This window comes from Condylostylus longicornis, unplaced genomic scaffold (assembly GCF_029603195.1).
Source record: "Condylostylus longicornis isolate FDR11 unplaced genomic scaffold, ASM2960319v2 ptg000010l, whole genome shotgun sequence".
NCBI lineage: Eukaryota > Metazoa > Arthropoda > Insecta > Diptera > Dolichopodidae > Condylostylus > Condylostylus longicornis.
The window spans coordinates 23,693,887-23,712,255 of record NW_026577979.1 but is presented as its reverse complement, the minus strand read 5'-3'; the positions used below and the strand labels follow the sequence as shown (position 1 = coordinate 23,712,255).

General features: G+C 26.1%; 1 protein-coding gene across 1 annotated transcript in view; it reads left to right on the top strand.

Moving 5' to 3' along the window:
• Positions 1-331: 331 nt before the first annotated feature.
• The window catches only part of LOC129619141 (myb-like protein A), a 56,659-nt gene continuing 38,621 nt past the window's right edge, over positions 332-18,369 (top strand). The window contains exons 1-7 of the mRNA XM_055534235.1: positions 332-440; positions 2,900-4,517; positions 10,057-10,129; positions 10,248-10,288; positions 14,869-16,441; positions 16,522-16,805; positions 17,089-17,314. Coding sequence (XP_055390210.1) covers positions 3,005-4,517; positions 10,057-10,129; positions 10,248-10,288; positions 14,869-16,441; positions 16,522-16,805; positions 17,089-17,314 — 3,710 coding nt within the window. The 5' untranslated portion in view covers positions 332-440; positions 2,900-3,004. The remainder of the gene's footprint in view (positions 441-2,899; positions 4,518-10,056; positions 10,130-10,247; positions 10,289-14,868; positions 16,442-16,521; positions 16,806-17,088; positions 17,315-18,369) is intronic.

Below are 18,369 nucleotides of genomic sequence, written 5' to 3'. Positions count from 1 at the left end.
TAAAACAATATATCAAAAATAAAAAAAAAGTTAATAGATAATTTTATATTACATATAGAATTTTTTTTTAACATATTCAAATTTTAATGGAAAAATTAAATGAAAGTGAAAATAAGCTAAGCGTTTTGTTTTGTTGTTCGTTTTTTCAAAAAGTTTTGCAATAAATAATTATAATTTTTGATAAAAAAAAATATTTAAGTCTAAAATTTATGTAAGAAGGAAGAAATTGAATGAAAAATAATAATAAATTTTAAAAAGTGATAGTGAATTTGAATTGAAAATTGAAAAAAATAAATAAAATTTTGATAATATTTTAAGATTTAAAGTATATTTAACAAACAGAAAATATAAAATTTTAAAAATTAATAGAGAAATCAGTGTGAATGTTAATATTAAAAAAAACAAACTTGTTTTTTCTTTAGCGTTCGTTCAACAAAAAGGTTATTTTATAAATTAAATGTTTATTAATTACTTTAATTTGTTTCAATAATTAAAAAATTATTTTAATTTGAAATAGAGTATTATTCTTATTTTTAATATTTTTAATTTTTTATACATGAGATGAAATTATAAAAATTTATGTAAGAATTAATTTTTAAAGATTATTACAGAAATATTCTAAAAGTAACACAATTATCGCAATTTGTTTTAATAATTTTATATTGAAATGTGTAACTGAAAATCATAAAAAGAAAAATCACATAGTTTAACTTGTTACATAACAAATTATATGTTTCAAATGTTGGCCAAAAAAAAAATATTTACAGTAAATTTATAATTGATTTGTTTCGCATTTCTATATAGAAATACTTATTTATAAATATTTAGCGAAATTAAAAAATTAAAAACATTATTATTTTAATATTGTAATATAGTTTCATATTTAAAAAAATTCTTAATTTTATATGTAAAGGCTTAACTATCGTCATCCAAATAAAACCTTAAAATATACGAGAACTTGCAAATTTCGTTCGAAATAGTTACATACTTAAAAAAGATTTTAAGGCATTGTGTCGTAAACTTTTGCATATGATTTTTTAAAATAATTAACAAATTTTATTTGGATATACACAATAAAAACGTAGATAAGAGATACTTGGATAAACAATACGAGAGACAAGCGGAGCCCACATTATGAGTAAAACAATTTTTGATTGTATATCTTGAATTTTTCAACAATGTTATTCTGAACTAAAACTCTTGAAATTCTATAATTAAAGACCAATTTTGCAAACTTAATCACTAATTCCGCAAATACTAGTATGAGGATAATTACGAAAGGATAGTTTCTTATGTTTCAAAAAATTTAACCAAACACTTTATCAAAACAGAATCAGGCTTTAAAAATGAGTCAATCCATCTAATCATAATATTGTAATAAAAACCCTTTGACCAACACTTTAAATTTTAGTTTCAAAACTAGAACCACAATATTTTAAAGATATAGTGATCAGATCACAAAAAAAAATCAGAATGCAACTTAGCTATCCTTAACTCAATCTAAGTTGAGTTACAAAAAATCGATTTTAAAAAATATCTGCTACTTTTCTACATTCTTTGTTCAAAATTGTTCATCTAAGAGAAGGAACAACTGTTTAACACACAAAAGACAATCAATTAATTCAACTTCCAAAAAAGAATTTCTAGCTTTCATTATATGCTTCGGAAAATCATTACTTCCAATATTTACTTATAAATTTAATTTTAAAGAATAAATACTGCTATAAATTCTCATATTTTAAAGTTGATATTTAGAAAAAAAAACTAATAGTCCAAAAATACTTTTTGAACTATGTAATTGGTTTTCCCGAACATAGGGAAACAAAATTGCTTCAATTTCAGTTTGTCATTAAAAAAGCGTTAACGTATTTTTGTCAATTAAATATTGAGCAAATTTGCAAAAAAATTACTTATCAGTTTCAAACGATCCGTCTGTGGGTCTTTTTAAAAAAAATTTGTATCCTTTAATATAAAAAGCAGTGATTTTATGCAGAAACCCATCTTGCTCATAAATATATTTCTCTGAAAGAAATTTTTTTACAAATTTTCTCATTCTGCAAGTTGTTGTAATGTTTTGAATTCTTTATTTTAATACTTTAATTAAATTAATCGCTTTAGTTTTGATATAACTTTCAAAAATTTTTTTAATATTTTCAAAATTTTCGATTTTTATAATGATGTAATGTTTCGATTATTGAAGTACAACGATCGTTGCAATTTTATTTTTATATTCAAAATTTAAAATACAATCTTATATTAATGTTAGTCACGACTTTGAATGAGCAATATGAAACAACCAATTTCAATTCATTCACCTTTTCGCTTGAACATCTTCAATTACCCGTTTAATATTACTTCACAAAGGAGCTGTCAATACCAGATGGCTGCCATAAATAAAAGATTATACGTTAATTATCCCAAAAGAAAATAATCTGAAGATGTCTAATCGCATAATCTCGATTACATAAATTTATTAACCAACCGCTATGTAAATAGTTATTTAATTTAGAGCCATAATTTGTGCGTCATCTTCACCAACATACGTGGTGAAACAACAAACCCAACTGTGTTGATCTGAAATTAGTCCCTGTAAATACTGTAAGTAAGGAGTAAATTATTATGATTTTGTAGCATATAAATTGTTTGATATTGTATCAAAATCAAAATGAAAATACTGAACTATTTGCAACAAATATAGAGTAGGATGAAACAAAACTAGTAGTATTAAATGCGAATATTTCTTTAATAATCAATAAAAATAAATTCAATAGAAATCAATATTAATTTAATTTCAATAATACGTTTAAATGCTTTTAAAATTGCCACAATTTAATGGGACAACAAAACTATTAATGTTAACTTTAATTTGAAATTCCGATAAAAATTTACATTGCAGTAGAAATTAAAATATTAAGTTTTCAAAAATTGCATATCAAATTTTTAATTGAAAAAGTTATAAGAACAATTCTTCAAATATGTTGAGACATAGTTTGTTAATGTGAAAATGGCCCTCTTAAAACGTCCGCTTTCGAAAGATACCGTTTTAGAAACTGTTAAAGCTGAGGAACAAGACATTGTATTAAAACGTAAGAAGCGTTCAAGTCGTGACGAAGATTGTCCATCTAAATCTTTTGATGAAAAAATATCATTACCACAAAAGAAACGATCAATTGTAACATCTAACACAATTTTAGTAAATGGTAAAACAACTCCTACAAACCTAACCAATAACAATAATAATAACAATACTATTGTTAATAATAATTTTGTAAAATCATATTCTGAAGATCAGGACGATGAAACATTAATAAGAGAAACTCAAGCTGCTCTCAAAAGTCTATCTGGTAATTGGACAAACGATACAAAAGGATCAATTTATAATAGAAACGATCAGGACGAAAATCCATTATTTCATAATTTATTTGATGAAAAATTAAAGGATTCATACAGCAGTCAAATGCAAAAATATTCCACAAAGTATGTTAATAATACAGCATTTAATATAAAATCACAAAACCAGACAAACAATAACATAATAAATAGTATAAGTAATATAATTAATAACACTAATAATAATTCTCATAACATTAAACGCGAATGTGATAATTTTTTATGTATTCCTAGGCAAAAGGAGAACGATCAAGCTCGCATTAATTCCCAATATAATTATTCAAGTAATTCACTGGATTTGGATGATCGTAAATCAAAAATTCCTTTTTCTCAGGCGTCAGCTTTTAAACCACCAATTATTGATGCCAAAAGAATGGTAAATGGTGTTTCTTTAATAGGTAGTTATACAACGGGAACATTAGCTGCAACTTACGGTACTGACACAACAACTTATTTAGGTTATCCACCACCAACAGCACCACCATCAATAATCGCAAATAATTTACAACAACAACATAATACAACAACAACATCAAATTTAGGTATAACGGTGAGTGATTGTAAAAATACCACTACATCTTCTACTCCTTGTGCAATCACATTTACTCCTACTTCAAATACTAATCATAGCAATATATCTACAATAAGAAACGATTTTAGTATTGCTAATAAAACAAATTCAACAAATTCATCTTCATCTTTAAAGGAAAATTTAACAACATCGACAACGGGACATTTATCAACAGAACAAACGAATACAAGTGAGGAATGCAATAAAACCATAAACGAAACATCACCAGATACAAAACAATATACAATTTTACAACCAGCTGGTGTTGGAAGTCGTGCTGCATCTGTTATGCAAGATATCTCTAGAGAAGGTGTTTTAACAGTATCAGCAATAAATAGTAATAATAGTAGCAACAACAGTAGTAATAATAATAGTAATACTAATAATAGTAGCAATAGAAATAGTGTAGCAATATCAGGTAATATTGTAAGTCCTGGTAATATTGTATCATCGACAACATCACAAAACGATAAAATGTCATATACAGATCATCATACGAATAATGGAAATAGTGGTACACTACAACCACCATTTTCACCTGGAAGTTTAAATAGAGGTAAATATAAACTTCTTATTGTTCATATTATGAAATATTTATTATTATTGTGTTTTTTTTTTTTTGAATTTATAATAGAGTTGTGTGATTCCTTTATCTATAACATTATAAAGACCACTACATTATTAACGTTTTGATTTTCATTCCATTAAATTATATTTTATATTTTAATATTTTAAACTCTTCTTATAAGCTTATTGTTTCTTTAAATTAGTTTAATTTTATACGGCAGTTCTGTAAATAACAATAGTAAAGAAACTATATTTTTTTATGTTTCTATAGAAATATAAGAAAACGTAGTTGATTTTTTATTAAAAAACCCTGAAATTTCAAATATGATAGATACTTGTTTGTGAACATCACTTTAAGAACTATATTAATTAAAAATTTTTCAACATAAATAAATATGAAAAATTAAAATTATTTTCAATTTGCGTTTCAACGTTTCACCGGATTTTTCCTGAAATCTTGACGATTACAATTAAACATAGTAAAAATATGCTGTTTTTTTTTTCAGTTATCAGTAATAAACATTACGAAATGCATAAAAGGACTAATAAGATTTGATTAATGCATAGAGGCAGCGTTTTTTAAAAATCTGGAACTCTATTTGTGAAAATAAAAATGCTGTGACTCCCACTGTATACTTTTATCCATTGTATTCCTTCATTTCTAGTTTCAAATAACTGAAAAATTTTACATATTTAAGTCTTTAATAAAGGAATAACGTTATTTTCAAACAAACTTCATTGATTTTAAAACAAAATTTCAATTATCTATAAATTTGGGAAATTTTATCCTATAGACTTTTTATGCGAAAATGTATATACATAATGTACATATACATATGTATGAAAACTTTTATAAATTGAATTTTGTAAATACTTTTATGAAATTCTTACATATTCTTTTATTTCATATTCTTTTCATTGCTTGCCTTCTTTGACTGTAATTATTTTCACATTTATTTTCTGTCAAAGTGTTTGTTTTGTCATTACGACTTTTCAAAGGTACTTTAAATGTCAAGATAATTATGTAAGAACAATGTACACACATATGTCTATATATGTATATAGCATATATTTTATGACAAAGTCGCAAGAATTAAATACATATATTAAGAGCGGTAATATCTTATATCTTCAAATGTTATTCTGTATTGCTTGTGCACGAATGCTTACTAAGCTACTTGTAATATTGTTATAATAAAAACAACAATGAAATAATGACAATTATAATAATAATAATATGTAAGTAATAAAATAATTTTAATGAAATATTAGAGTTATATAACATCAAATTATGGTTTTAAATGGATTTTCAAAATACGAGTATAAACAAAATATTTTACCTTATGAATAACGCACTTTAAGGAAATAATTGTTTTAAAGTTGAATTATAAGTCATTTTGTTGCTTTATATACAACAAGAAGTTTTCTTTTACGGGGGTAATGAAATTTTAAATACCTTTTAAGTATTTTTTCTTTTGTTTTCTTTACTACTATTTTAAAAGGATTATAATAGTATTATTATTATTGATGTTCGGCTTGTGAAAATTTTAAACATTTAAATTGTAGGGGAAGAACGAAGCTAATGAAAAGTATAGTAATTGAAAAATGAATAGCAAAATTTATGTTGTGAATTGTTTATTCACAAATAATATTTTAATTACTTCCGAACATACTATGTATTTTTGTTAAAATTTATATGAAAATATTCAATACTGGTTGACTTGCTTTGCTTACCGTACATTAAATTAATGTCTATTTGATAGATTTTCATTTTACGTAATTTAAGCTGTCGCTCAAATCAATTTGAATTGAATTTTAGCAATCTGTTATTTTTTGAAAGCGAAAATTTGATTAATAATACCTTAATGAATATATGTAAATGTCAATATATAAGTATTAAAATGATAAAAGGCAAACTGTAAAAGTTGAAGAAATCGTATCTTACTGGGCCGTTTTCAAAGCAAAATAATGTATGGTATAAATGTGCTTCAATTAATATTGCGGCCTTCTGAATTAAATTTTGCTATTTACAAAATGAGCTTATGGTACTTAGCTGCAAAGAATAATAGAAAAAATTTACCTTACGAAAAACTTTTTTATGTAAAATAATGTCAAGATGAAACCATATGACTAGATCTTTGAGTAAGTTATCAGAATTCATTTCGAGCTGTGTTTTTTGGCTCTACACTGTGTAACTTCACAAACTCTACAACTCACTTTCTAGGTTGTATATTTGTCAGTTCTTTTACTGTCGTAACAGAAAATTGTACTTCAAAAGAACAGTCACTATTAGTTCTTTCCCCTTTTTTATTGTATTACAACGCATACATTTTTCTTTCAGTAAGGTCAACTCTATACCCATATTAAAACTTTTTTAAGCCTGGGCATGGTATAGAAGCATGGTCTTTGTGTTTGCATTCGTCGAATTGCAAATACTCAATTTCTATTTTCTATTTAATTTCTATTAAAAAAATTTGTTTTTTTTAACGAAAATTTTCAATATGTTTGAATGAGTGAAATTTGTTTCGCTTAAACTTCCCATAAAGTTGGAGGAAGTAAAAGAAGTACCGAAAAATATACATAAGTATATTATATTTTTGCTTGTTTGGTTTGTTAAAAATTTTTAATAATTGCGTTACTGCAGTCTATCAGTTTTATGATAATCGTGCCGTTTGTTCTAGCCGATTATGTACCTATGTATGTATGTAAGTATACGAATGCATGTATGAATATCGAAAAAAATTTGAAGCTTGCTGCGACTGAAAAGATATAATTTTTATTTTGTAAAGCGCATCTATTTGTTTTTTTAACAATAATGTTTACATCGTTTTTATTTAAAAACTCTATAAATATGTGCACATATTTACATACCAAGTGGTTTATGACTTCAATACCGCAGTATCTTTCATGAGTAGAATATCGATTGCACTAGTTGTTAACATTTTTATTAAATACAAAAAAACAATTTTTTTTTTATGACAAAAAAAAAAGCCCATCTTTATATTAGATATAAAACCACTCAATTTTTGTAAATTAGAATAATTTTTGACATTCTTTTTACATTAACGAAGTTGCTATGTATTTTATTATAATATACTATTATATGCTATATAGTATATATGCATATGCTATATAATATACATATATATGTATTATATATTTTATATCTTCATACAATTGAAATTATTACTTTGAGTAAATTATTACGAGTTATCAAATATTTTATTTGCAAAGTAGAAATATGACTTTCGAAATATTTTATTTATATTCGATATGCGATTTTTTTTCAGTGCAATTTTTACTCATTTGGTCAGTTATCTAAAACTAAATCCAGATGTTATAGATTGTGTACACCATAAGTGGAAATTTAATAACCAAAACTTTTTTTAAATACGTAATTGTGTTTTTGCCTAATTTTGGGAAAATTGGAGTAATTCGTTATCGTTAGAAATATATGTATATAAATTTTTCTTTGTGACCTTTTTAACAGATTTACATTTTTCCAAATCTTTTTAACATGTACATATGTAATTAAATAAGCTAACCTGTGAGAAATAACAAAACTGAATTGTTTTAAAATTTGCATCCTCATTATTTCAATTCATTAGTTTTTTCATTTAAACAACAAATTATATATAATTTCTCCCCCGAATTCGGGACGTTTATAAATTGGCTCAAATGAGCCAATTCTTGAATTTATTTCTACAATTAAAATTTAGTAAGGAATTAAAAATAATTTGAAAAGACCCTTTATTGAAGGCGATTGCATAGTCATTATTACTTAGAAAAACACACTACAAGTTTTGCAAGCATAAAAATCTTAGTAATAAACTTTAATGAAGTTTAATATATTTTTTTAAATGATTTTTCACTTTTTTAAATTAACAAAATGTGGAATTTCGGTTGCATTTCCTTCAAAACTGAAACCATTTCTAAATTTTTGTTGAAACAATTAAATTCAAAAACTTCAAGTTAACAATATACCAACAATGGAATTGTTTCTTTTAAATTTCAATAATATTATGTAAACAACAATTGAAGGTTAAAATTAAAAAAGAAAATATTATACTATCGAATACCACTAAAAAAATTTTGCAGCTTTGCCACTTATAAATAAAGTTTTCTGAAAAAGAAATTTAAACTGTTAAATATAAAAATATTTTGAATTAGAACAAAAAAATTTTTTAGAACATAATGACACATATCCGGCCGCAAAGTGTGTTTTCTAATTTGGCGAGAATCTTGCACAATATTATGAAAATGTCCTTTGAACACTTCTTGAAAACTTTCAATTGTTTCTAAGGTATTTCGGTTGGTAATACTTGACTTCCTTGAAAAGAAAGGTGGTTTTTCGCATTTTCAGACGAAGGACATAAAAATGATCAAAAACTTGAAATAGACCAATATTTAAGATCCAGTACCTGAAACCTGATATGTCTCAAAAGATGATCGAACTCAGATATACACTCATTTAAACTCATTTAAACTCAGATATACACTTTACTCAGATACTGGGTTCGGTCGAAATTGAGATATAGATCTGCATTTAACAGATAAACAGATAGACAGACAGACATCTTTTTAAAAATAGTTTATTCCACTTCTTTTACATGGAGAAATACATTTCCCAAAACTTAACATGCGAAATTTTGGCACCATCACATAATCTCCCTCATTTTATATAAAATATGAAGTTGTGTTAATTTTTATTATTGTTTTATTTTTGTTAATTTAACAAAATTTAAATTAGGATCAGTTGTTATAATATTTAATAATGCTCCTGGATATTATACACATATTTATATAGATCCCTCATTGAATATAATATTGTACATTATATATAAACATAACAAAAATATAAGTTTATTAAAAGTGCTTACAAATTCTATGAAATATATTAAAAAAGTGTCTCAAAATTTTTACTACTTTATATTAAATTTAGTTAAAAAGCACGACAAAAGTCCTATCTACATATTATTATGTATTATTACAAAATGACATTTACATTTGTGAAAATAGAATATTTAAGTTTTAAACTTAATTGACCAGTTAAGTGGTATAACCAAAATATTCTTTTTCCGAAAAAATGGTTTTACATAAAATAAATTGTAAAAACTGGCAATAAATTTATTACATTTGCAAGTTTTTTGATAATTAATATCAGTATCCTTAAAAATTATTGTAACATTTTTTTGGCAAGAGTCCCTCTTAAAATTGAGTTCTGGTAAGAGATTCTAAATTAGAAATAAATATTTTTTCGTAATAATAAACGAAACTTCTAAGAAGGGTATCTTTTCAATTATAATAATTATTGTGGAAAATTTTGGTCAGTTAATACTTATCGTTAAAAATTTCGTTGTATAAATTTATATTCTATAGTTATTTCTTTCATTATTTTGTTTTCCTTAATTTGAAAATAAGTCTCTCTACTCTAATTTCTGAAATTCAAGTAGCTTTCTTTTTTTTCATAACTTTGTAAATATAAAATGGAAAATAAAACAAAAATCAACCCGCATTTTTGTTTTTAGATAATGCAAAATGCCCGACACCGGGATGCAACGGGCAAGGTCATGCTACTGGATTATATTCTCATCATAGGAGGTAATTTTCAAGATGGCAAAGAAGAATATAAAAAACATTTTGTCATCATCAAAAAATATTCCTAACTTTAATTTCATAGAAATGAAATGTTGTTTTTTAATATATTCAAAATTTATAGTTTATCCGGATGCCCAAAAAAGGATAAGCTTTCTGCAGAAAGTAAGTTTACGTTTTTCATAAGAAAAGATCTAGAGCAGTATTTGTTAGTTTATTTTATTTTTTTGTTAATATTAAGTAGTTGACAGCTAGTTGTGTTTAGAGAGTTGCATGTAAAAAATGTCAAAAAATAAATTTTTTTATATCTTCTTAGATTCTTATGTACCTCCTATTTTATAAACACTTTCACAAACCTTTAACTATTTCATTATTAGGAAAAAACTTAGAGTGCATGGACTTTTTAAAACCAAAAATGCGGGGTAGAGAGACACTATATTTATTTCCAATTTTGTTTGCATGCTATTTTTTCAATTTTAAAGCATTTTTTCAATGTTGTTTTTTGAAATTGAGTTTATGTTTTATCTTATATAAGTAAATTATATGCCTATATATTATACAAAACAGTATAATTAACTATTTACTCAAATGTTAGAAATTTCGATAAATATCGGTACTTATAAAATATTTAGAAGTATCGGTATATAGCTCTTGTTTGTTTTTGAAAGCTAAAAATTTATGAAGTGGTTTTCTCAACCCCGCTCTTCTTCTATTCTTCTCTACCTACTTATTTATCTATCTTTTCTAAATATATGCAGATAAACTTATATATTTGGCTGTCTTTATATAAAATAATTGCAAAAATTCTTGTGAGTTCTTTTTTATTTATATGGATATTTGCTTAAATGTGGGGTGAGAAAATGTATCTTAATTTCAAAAGTAAATCAATCGAATTTATTGAACTTTAATTGGAATGTTTTGAATTGGCTTGAACTCAATACTTAAAGCAAATCTTTTATTTAAAAAAGAAATAAAATACTAAAAATACCTTTAATTCTAAATTTTGTAAAAACAAAAAAAAAAACAACATTGAAAATTAATTAAAGTAATTATTTACATTTTTTCATGTATGACCCTGTTTAAAAAAATAAATGCACTTGCATAATGAAACAATAAAATCCAAAACAAAAACAAAACATTTGAAAAAAACCAAAAAAAAAAATTCTACAAAAAAAAATATTGAAAAACAAATAAAGTATTGGCGATGCATGAACAAATTTTAAAATGTCCAACACCTGGATGTAACGGTAGAGGTCACATTAGTTCAAATCGTAATTCTCATCGAAGCCTATCAGGTTGCCCAACGGCTGCAGCCAAGAAAGCTGCCGCACGCGAAGCAAAATTTCATGCTGGTAATGGTCTTATATTACATCACCATCAAACGGCAGCGGCAGCAGCAATTTTAACAGCAGCGGCAGCTGCAGCAGGTTTGTCATTATTACAGAAACTATGTAAAACAAAACATTAAAACTGTGAATATAAAATAATTGATAAAAAAACAGAAGTCGTCAGGATTATTGTTAACAAAAAAAGTGAAATTACGGAATATAAATTTTTGTTTAAATTAGGATATTTATCTATGTATGTATATGTATATTTATGTACATATATATACAAACATAGTGAATAATATGCACAAGCATTTAATATAAAATATACACATATATTATATAATTTCTAATATTTTATATCTAAACAACTAGAAAAATATTATATGAGACACAATTTTATTTCAATACAAAATTTTTATTCATTTATACGTTTTGTCAATATCCAGCCTACACTATTTTATGAATATTTGTAATAGTTTTTAAATATACATATTTATTTTATTTTGATTTAAAATTTGATTATAATATTTAATGGTCATACTTGTTTATTTTAATAATCTTTTAATATTAGGTATTTATATTTAAATTATATTGAAGTGAAAAATTCACTCCATGTAAATATTTTGCCTTTACCATACTTTTCTCAAAAAAATTTAACTTTAATCAGCATACTTATGTATTCACATAATATAATTTGTATAAAATTTTTTAACAAACTTTTTATTTCATGTAAAAATATAAAATCCTTTGTCTAAATTGATAAATAGCAGAATATAGCAGTTTTTAGGTGATAAAATTTAAGTAAAATTTTAAAGTAAAAATTAAAATTTCGTAAAACAAAATCACAATATTGAAATATTTAGTTAAACTAAAGTTTGATACATAATTAGCCTCTTATAAAATTATGAAAATTTTTAATAAATTTTACAGAAATTCCAGAAAAATCTGAAAGTGATAATTTTTCGAAAAACATGTGCTTATATAAAAAGAAATTTCGAGTAAGAGAACGTTTATTGCACCATTTTTGTACTTTATAAAAGTTCTTTAAAAGTTTATTGAAAATTGAAGGAGTAATAACGTAACGAGGAGAAAAAGTACAAATAAACTTCGTTATAGTTAAAGAAAATTTTTATTGGTAATTTAAATCATATGAGAATATAATTGATAAAAAATTGAACAATTACTTGTTAAGGACAAGGCTTAAATTTAGAGGAGAATATAATCTTTAAACACTTGAACCTAAGGATTAGTATTCAATTTGTTTCTAAATTGTGAAATTTAATTAATGTTGAATTTAAATTCGAAAATTTAAAAATTAAATAATTAAGAAATTTGAAAAAACGTACATTTTCGAAAATACATATGTAATATGGTGCGAAAAATTCAAATTTTTACAAATTTGAAGAGGCGATAACCCTTTTCAAGAGTTGACTTGGAAAAAAATTTTCTTCTAGCGAAATGAATTATTTGTTATTGTCTGAAAGCTGCTAAAATTTCTGACTCCTACAATCTGCAGTATTGAAAAAACACGATGTCAAAAATTTGGAGAAAACGGATTTTAGATAACGGTAAATTTTAACGGTCATTTCGTTTTTTTAAAGTTCAAACATAGTATGCTGCGGTAGAGGAAGCCTGCCACTATTTCGATGCGTTTGCAAAATTTGACTTATGGCTTAGCTGCAATAAATACATAGTTGAAAAATGGTATTTTTCGGGTTTAGGAACTAAAACTTTTAGAGTGGGAGGAGATAGGTAAAAATTTTCTTCTACGGAAATAAGTTTCTAGTAAAGATTGTTTTACTTATAAAAGAGTTTTGCTCTTGTGCGAGTTGCTTATAGGCGACTCCGACTATAAACAATAAATACTCAAACAGATTTTGGAAGAGGTTATAGTGAGAAAATAATTCGAAGGTATTTTTGCTTTAAAATAATGAAGTTTTCGTTTGAAATGCTATATGAGAAGTGAGAACACGTCTTGTTATATCGAAGCATGGTTTGATGTGCTTTGTTTTTTCTAATTTTTTGGTTGAATTTTTGCATTTTTCCGGTACTAACCCAGGATATTTTTCACTTTTTTGAAATTGTGTAGAAACTATTATTTTTATATCTAAATATTTATTTAAAATTTATTGCGTTGGTGCAATTTTTTTCGGGATGACAACTGATTTTCATTAACTATAAAAATTAATCTACTCAGACCGTGAGAAAATTTCGCAAACTAACTTTTTTAACTTGTTTCATAATTAAAAATGCGGACATATGTACATAATGTAAATAGAAAAAACAGTATTGCTAAAAATAAAGTTTGAAAATCATCTTTAAACTGTAATTAAATCCACAACTAAATACAATGAGGCTACATTATCAAAAAAAAAATAAAGTACATTTTTTTGCGGTATATTGCCTATATAGCACCTACCCTTACAAATGTTCAAATTAATTGAACTGCTCTATTTTTGAATTAAGCTTTTTTTTGGAAACCTAGAGTCATTGTTAATTAAATGATTAATTTAAATTATAATTTCAAATAGATGAAAAATAATATAAATTATTTTAATTCAGTAGATAGATTATTTCAAAAACATCAATGTATTTAATGTTATACGTGAAATATTTGGGTATTGTTTTGACGTTCAAACCGTTTTTTCTTCTTTTTAAGATATACAGTTTGTTTAAAGTGAAAATATTGAATTAGTTTAATTAAGGTTAAAAAAATTTTGACCGCAATTTGGAAATTACTTACATATTTTGTATTTTTATAAATTTATTTATTTCAAAGTTGTTTCAAGAAGAATTCACGTAAGTGGTCTAGAAACCTGCATCTTATTGCAAAAAAACTAAAAACTTTTTAATTTTAAATACTGACGTGTAGCAATCAATGGTCAAAAATTTACAGAACTGTAGTATAGTTTTCATTTTTATTTTAGTGCTTTTAAAATTAACAATTTATCTAAAAATTAGAGAACTTCTAATATTTTTGTGCAGTAGCAGTATTTTTAAATATGTTTTCAATTGTTGATTAAATAATTTTTAAGCAATATTGCAGAGATACAATATTTCACTTATACATATAAAATTAACAAAGGACCTTATTTTCAGACGACATCAGCAAATTTATTATTCAATTTTAAAATTTTAAGTAAAAATATTTTTTATTTTAATGGATTTCATTTAGCAATTTTGTATCTACATTCAGAGGTGTATAGCTTTCTTTTTGTAACTCAAATTATTGGAATTATTTGAATATTTATAATTTCTCATAAATGAATGTCTCCACATGAATTTTTGATAACAAAAATATATGAAAAAGTTTGTTAAAATTTCATCATATTATCATTAAGACATACACTTCATGTACCTACTGTATTTTTACTTTAATAGTTATAAGTTTCCTTTAAATTTTTTCAATTCCAGTACTGCATAATCAAAATATAACAACGGATGAATTAAGTAGGCGTCATCAGATAGAAAGAGATTCTGACAAATTGAATGAACTTTCCAATAAACTTCCACCAAATGGATTTGTCAGTAATAACAATAACACAAATTGCATTAACAACAACACAACAAAATGTAATAATAATAACATGCCAATCATTAAATCTGAAATCAGTCCAACACCTATTAAAACTGAAGCTTCAATTGGTTACGCTAAAAGTCCTAGTACTCATCATAATCAACAACATTCGGCAGTATATATTCATAATGAATCGAGTAATTCAAGTACATATACAAATGTAGACAATCATTCAAAACAAAATCAATTACAAAATGGTAATACGAATTCAACATCACAACATCAATCCCAACACTTGCAACAGCAGCAATCTAATAATTCTTCATCGAATATTCAAAATGGAATCCAATCGAATTCAAGTACAGATGGCATACATCAATCACATCAATTATCCAATCGAAGCACAGATATATTACGTAATAATGTTACATCTACTGGATTGAGCGTTAATGGAAATTCAATTACTTCAGGACATCAGTCAATGAATGGTTTTGCCAACATAAACGAACAACAAAATTCTCAAGAGAGATCTAGACAATATGAATCCAATTCCTCCTTAATAATGAATGCTAGTCAAACTACATCGAATGGTAATGCTACGTCCGATAATGTTAATGGAACGTCATCTGTCACCAATATGACATCAATGGATGATCCATATATACGAGCCGCAGCTGAGCAACAAATGAGATATTCTCAAATGAATGCTGCTGCTGTTGCTGCTGCGGCAGCTGTTGTGTCAAATAGTGATATTTCTAAACATACATCAGTTGCATATTCAACAAGTGATATTCTGAATAACAACCGACCTACATACGATACCTCTAGATTGGTATATGATACCAATACAATGTCATCAGCAACGGCGTTTGAGCGTTATGATCCGAATTGTGCTTCGCAAAGAACCAATATGTATTCTTATTTACCAATTACAGATGATCTTAATAGCCAGCAACAAAAATTTTTACAAGACCCACAAATGGTTCATGTGGGCATGTTGAAAGCTGAACATGATGAAAATAACGGCCCAATATATCCAAGGCCAATGTATCATTATGATCCAACCATGGGTCCATTACCACCGGGATTTTCAGCAATTAATTTATCTGTGAAAGTTGCTGCAGCTCAAGCTGCTGCCGCTGCCGCTGCTTATAAAAATAGCAATGGAGGAGTAAGCTCTCCATCTCCAACATCAGGACCAAGACCCGGTGTTCCTGTGATAGATCTTTCATCTTCTAGCGTTGCATCGCCGAGTCCTCATGGATTTAATTCCTCACAGTACCGTTTATTAGGAGCAGGCGGTGTAGGTGTAGCGAACAGTACAACAGGCAACGGGGGCAGTGGTGGTGGTGGCGATAACGCAACTAGTCCTCAACCCGGTTCTAGTCCTCATCAATTAGCTAGTCCTCAAGTGCCAAGTCCACAAGGTCAAACTTTAGATTTAAGTGTGACACGTTTACCACATCACAGGTAAATTTGAAAATTTTTCTAACATAATATTTTCTTAATATTTTTTTTGTTTTTTTTTTTTAAATTATTATCACAAATAGCATTTTACTTAGTTCATCTAGTTCGCAATATGGTGTTCATACAGAAGGATTACACCCTCATGGTTTTGGCACTGGATCTGGTGCAGGCAGTAATAGTGGGGCAAATGGTGCAGCCGGTTCTGCAAGATCTCCTCAAAGTGAGCCAGTTGACTTTAGCGGACCACCACGTCCTCTTGGGTTTGGCTTAGTGGGACATATTAGCGGACCAACAGGCCCTTATAGCAGAGAATCAACACCAGATAGTGGTGGCTCTCATTATATTGATAGCTATAGAGACCCTAGTGGTAAGATGAACAATTTGCCTCTGTTTTACTTTTATTATTTTTTATTTTTTTAAAATAGAAGTTCTCTAAGATTTTAAAAAATTTTATTATTTTGTTTTGCAATTTTTGTACTGATTCCATATTTTTTTTAAAATGTTTTTCTTTATTCAATTCAGTCTTGCTCACCATTATATTGAATTGTAATATTATTTTGTTTCTGTAATAATATTATAATATATTGTTGAAGTAGACTTCAATTTGCTGGTAGCTTGTAATATATTAAATTACATTATTTTTTTTAAAGGATATAGCCCACATCCTGGTTACGGTATGGTTGTTCAATCAGATTATCCCCCAACAGGTTACCATGGTTACGGTCCAGCAGCATATCAATGTAACCCATATGCAACAGCGGTTGGTCCAGGAGGGTACCCGACACCAGTTTCCGGGGGTTATTCACCAAATCCAGCTTCATGTTATGCCATGCCGCCACCTCAACACATACCACAACACGATAAAACAAAAGATGGGTAAGTAAAATTATTAATATTAAGAAAATGTCTTTAAAAGTATTTTGTACCTTTGCCTTTCTTTTTTTATTCAATTTATAATGGGTGAATTTTTTGTGTCGTATGATTTTGTTTTTCATACATGTTAAATGTACAATATGTGTATGTTGACTGAATAAGATATCCTTAAAAATGAGCATTAAGGTAAATTATATAATATAATGAAAGGGTAGGTACATATACATGTACTACATTGTTGTTTCTGTATATGTGTGTGTAATGAAAATGGGTAAGTATTGTGGTGTAAGAATTTAATGAAAAGAAAGACATTGTTTCTCATTTTCTGTTCTGGCTCTTGTTTCTGTTGTTTTGGAGACTGTTTCTTTTCTTTCCTTGTTTTTCTTTTGGGCTTTTTAGATATTCTTCCACAATATTATTGTCTATAAACCAATGTTCTTAATAAGATATATAAATTTAATACAAAAATCAAACATGTATGAATACATATTATTCATAGGTGACTTTATGGATGATATGCAGATTAGTCATGCACGACTGAGAATTTCCTTTTTACTTCTTTTTAACTAACATAAATTAAAAGATATGTCTTGGAGTCAGAGTGATTCATACGAATTTAATGTGCAGAAATTTTTATGTAATAGTATAATAGAACGGGAATCAATTCTAGATGGTTGTTTAATATGTATAAAAGAAGAGGTCATATAGGTATTAAACAATGTTATTTTATAATATAATTTAGACTCATAATAATAAAATTATACACAAAGTTTTATTATAAAATATTTTAAAGTTCAAAAAAACCGTGTACTTTGCAAACCTTTGAGAACACAAATTATTCGTTCATGTATTCGTTCCATACTAGTCTTACCAATATGCATATACACTATATTTATGTAGGTGCATACGTATATATGTTTATATGCTTAGATTGTTTCAATAATTCTTTTAGATAAGAAAATACATAATATATAGTTGATTTTAGACGAAGGTATGCAAGTTTTTTTCAGATGCAAATTTTTGTAATAATCTCAATGTTTTTGTCCTGCTATTTAAAA